The 3,846-nt window shown below is 42.5% G+C and overlaps 1 protein-coding gene across 1 annotated transcript; it reads right to left on the reverse strand.

Moving 5' to 3' along the window:
- Positions 1 to 587: 587 nt before the first annotated feature.
- On the reverse strand, positions 588 to 3,381 carry LOC149024951 (indole-3-pyruvate monooxygenase YUCCA6-like). The gene is made up of 3 exons (XM_089143034.1): positions 2,692 to 3,381; positions 1,500 to 1,871; positions 588 to 1,351 (listed from the first exon to the last, which is right to left on the reverse strand). Exons 1-3 carry the CDS (start codon positions 3,379 to 3,381, stop codon positions 1,124 to 1,126), a joined length of 1,290 nt encoding a protein of 429 aa, XP_088999160.1. The 3' UTR covers positions 588 to 1,123.
- Positions 3,382 to 3,846: the final 465 nt, after the last annotated feature.

The raw sequence follows: 3,846 nt of genomic DNA on the forward strand, positions 1-3,846 counted from the left end.
TTATTTTGACACAGAGATAGATGATATATATGTGTATTTCAATTGCTATTGCATAAAGATTACGTGCTCAATATTAGGTTGGATCTCAAATTTGACGGCGTTGCGCAAGTAAACATGTCATAAATGCTAGTCCGGATATTATTGTTTAATTACTCTAAACTTTTGTGTGGGTTATCCACAATTTTGACTGAAAACACATACACGCAATGTGATTGTTGAAAAAATGAGCTTCAAGATAGCCATTAAAAATTAATTGAGAAGAAAATTGAGGATGTGAATCTAAATAACATGATGAGAAAAGTAGGAAGTTAATCCATTAAATGGAGAAACGGTAATGGTAAAGTCAAATAATAATACTAATGAATCAATGGAGCAAAACAAAACATTTTATTTCTATAGCCTCATCCCAAGACAGGACAGGGGGATCAACGACCACCAGACCCACACCCTCACCCTCACCCTCACCCTCACCCTCACCCTCACCTTGGAAAGCAAAGCAAAGAATGGATTCTTTTTAATTACTTGGTGAAAGTAAACCCCTCTCTGCCTCTCTCTGTGAATTGCAGGTAAAAACACCTGCCCCTAAACGTAAACCCAAAAATTGAACTCCTTAATGAGAGAAATATCGACAATGTATGTACAGTGTAGTGTAGTCAGAGACCCCACCAACAGGCAAAATAAACATTAAAATCAATCGGCTTCTTCCAGTACTCTCAGACTCTCTCAGTCAGAGAAATACCATTTTCATTTTCCTAGGCTTCTTTCTTTCTTTCTTTCTTTCTTTCTTACTTTCTGTCCCTCGCCCCACAGGCAGCCTGGAGTCGATGAGAAGATATTATTGATTGGGAGTCATTGGCAAGATCCAAGCAGAGGACCTGAGATTTTCACAGGAACCAATTAGCCAGCCCTCCTTTCCTGAAACGGAGAATCAACTTATGTGGTGCACTGGCGCCACCAACTTTCTTTCCATTCTATCTTTTTTTAAATCTGGAAGGGCTGGGTGTCAGGAGAATTTTGAGAGGAAAAGGAAAACAAGGCCAAAAAACAGGGGGAAGAAGAAAAAAAACGAAAAAGGAAAAATGGGTGAAGATCAGATCAGAAAGGAAAGAAGATGAGTGATCATTTATGATGATTGTGGTGGGCGCGGAGGAGGAGGAGAGGCAAAGGAAGTTAGATGCTTGGACTCAGCTTTCCAACAGGCCTCGATGTCTTGGGCTATCTTTGTGGCATCCATTGAAGCACCCAGCAATCCTCGCTTTGAGAACCCCGCTGTGTATAGCCCATTCTCCCCTTTCCATCCGTGTGGAAATGGCTTCTTTGGGTACCCGTTTTCATCAAACAAATCTCTTTCCTGTTCATCAAATATATATTTTAGATTTCAATATCGAACCTATCTTTTGTAAAGCCAGCAGCCACTACAGTCTAATCTAATATCTAAGTAAAAGCCAAACACCAGAGAGAGAGAGAGAGAGAGAGAAGAAGATGGGGGTTGGTGGTACCTTTAACCATGTAGGAACGTTGCTTTTGTAACCAGTTGCAAGGATAATGACGTCGAAATCTTCAACCTTGCCATCAGCAAATTCCACTGCGTGACGCGTTACTCGTTTTACGCCTCTTCGAACCTCGATTTCGCCTGCTCTGATCTTCGGAAGAGCGCCAAAGTCTAGAACAGGGGTTTTGCCAGTCAAGCCCTTAAGCTCCAGTGGACCTACGGCTGGGCGGCGGAGGCCTAACAGTGAAGTATCGCCCAGTATAAAGCGAGACACCAGCAGCAAGAAACGATCAACCATGCGTACTGAGAACCACTTGCTCAGAAACATCGATAGCCCGAAAGTCGATCTTCCCAACATCTCTTGTGGCAAGACATGCACCTGCAAGCAGATCATCCCGCCCCCAGTGTCAAAATTCAAAATTTTGCTTTTCCAAAAAACACTCCTAAAAATAAAATCAAAAGTAAGAAAAAGATTCATCACCATTCACCAATAAAGATGATGATGAGATGGAACCGTTATGATAGCTAGATGCGCAGTGACCAGTGAGTGAGGGAAGGAGGGAGAGACACAGGAGGTGATGGATATGGATCGGATCCCACACGTCAGCCGCCCACGCATCACTCCCTCCCTCCCCGCTTCTCTGCAGTTGCAGCAGCGACGAAGGAAACTAGGAAAATAAAATATAGTACTGTTCTTATAAATTCCCAACTGCGCATGCGGACTAATCCCAAGAAAGTGGAAGAACAGTATAAATTTTAAAATAATAATGGTGGAAATTAAATGGGTCCTTCTTTTTTCTTAAGAATAAACCGTTGGAACTCTCAGTCACTACCACTAACAAACCCTTTTCGAAATCATGTCTGGACGCTCATAGGATTGGATGGCCCTCCTGAATGGAACTTGTATTCGATTCTCGTGGAATCTCAGACAAGACAGAAGACGATCCACACAGATTGTATCCGCTAGCTACTCTGGAGACTGTATGTATGCATGATACATTTCTTGAGATTTTAGACAGTTCATAGCAACTCGAAATTCTTGAACGACATTTGGAGGAAACTTTCAAACTTATGTGCTAGCCTATATATTCTTGCTATAGCTAGTGTATATATATATATATATGAATTGGAAAGTTCAGTTAGAATAAGGAGTGAGCTTGGGAGAGAGATCGAAGAGGGAGAAATGCATAGTTACTTACTGCATCTCTGACCACTAGATATGGTCGAGCATTGTAGTTGCAGAGATCGTAACAGACTTCCATCCCGGAATTCCCACAACCAATCACTAGTACTTTCTTTCCCTTATAGTGGTGACCGTTTCTATATTCACTAGTGTGTAGTTTGGGGCCATCAAATTCAGCTAATCCTTCAATCTCCGGCATCACTGCGTCTGCATTCTCTCCCGTAGCCACCACCAACCACCTACACACATACTCCGTCTGCTGATGATTCAAGCCCACAGTCGTCACTCGCCAAAACCCAAGACTGTGATCGAACTCTGCATTCTTCACAGTCTCATTGAATTCAGGCTTCAAATCAAAGGCCTTGACATATGAATTCATATAGTCCAAAAACTGCTCCTTATCTGGGTAGGTAGGATAGCTGGCAGGGTAAGGCATAAGGGGCAGCTCACAGAATTGCTTAGGAATATGGAGACGAAGGCGATCATAAGTCTTTTGCTGCCAAAGAGAAGCTACGCATTCATCCCTCTCCAGAATCACGCTGGGAACACCTCTGTCCTTGAGACAAGCCGCCGTGGCCAGACCAGATGGGCCGGCACCGACAATGACCGGACCAGGCACCAAAAAACACCTCCCTGTACCTTTATTCTGCTTCTTTTCGAGGTTGTCATGAACCATTTTACCTTCCATTTCACTCCAACAATCCATGACTAGCAAGCAGAAAATAAATCAACCTCAAATTAAAAAGAAAGGAACACGTACAGTAACTAAAATATAACTGATCTTGTAACTTGGATGGTTAGTTTCTGAGTTCACTCTTGCTAGGAAGAGCAGTGATATATATAGTGGAGAAACAGGGAAAGGCGGGGGAGACCATGTATGCATGAAGAACTGGCTGATGATGATGATGATGATGATGATGATGATGATTATGTAAGACAGAGCTCATAAAGCAGTAGTGCATCTTAAAATGAGATTATCCCGGATCTTAATGAGATTATCTACGATTAGTGAGAGAGGTTAATTAGCAGGAGGAATAGGTGAATGTCCCTTAATTGGTGGCATTAGATTTAGACTTGAGATGGGCTTATCCACTTATGGAAGACTAGATCTCCAATTGACCCAGGAGATGAAAACGGAGCAAAGCGAGAGCTACGGTTCCGAAAACAAACC

This window comes from Hakea prostrata, chromosome 2, assembly GCF_041222555.1.
Source record: "Hakea prostrata isolate BN-2017 chromosome 2, UWA_Hpros_2, whole genome shotgun sequence".
Taxonomy (NCBI): domain Eukaryota; kingdom Viridiplantae; phylum Streptophyta; class Magnoliopsida; order Proteales; family Proteaceae; genus Hakea; species Hakea prostrata.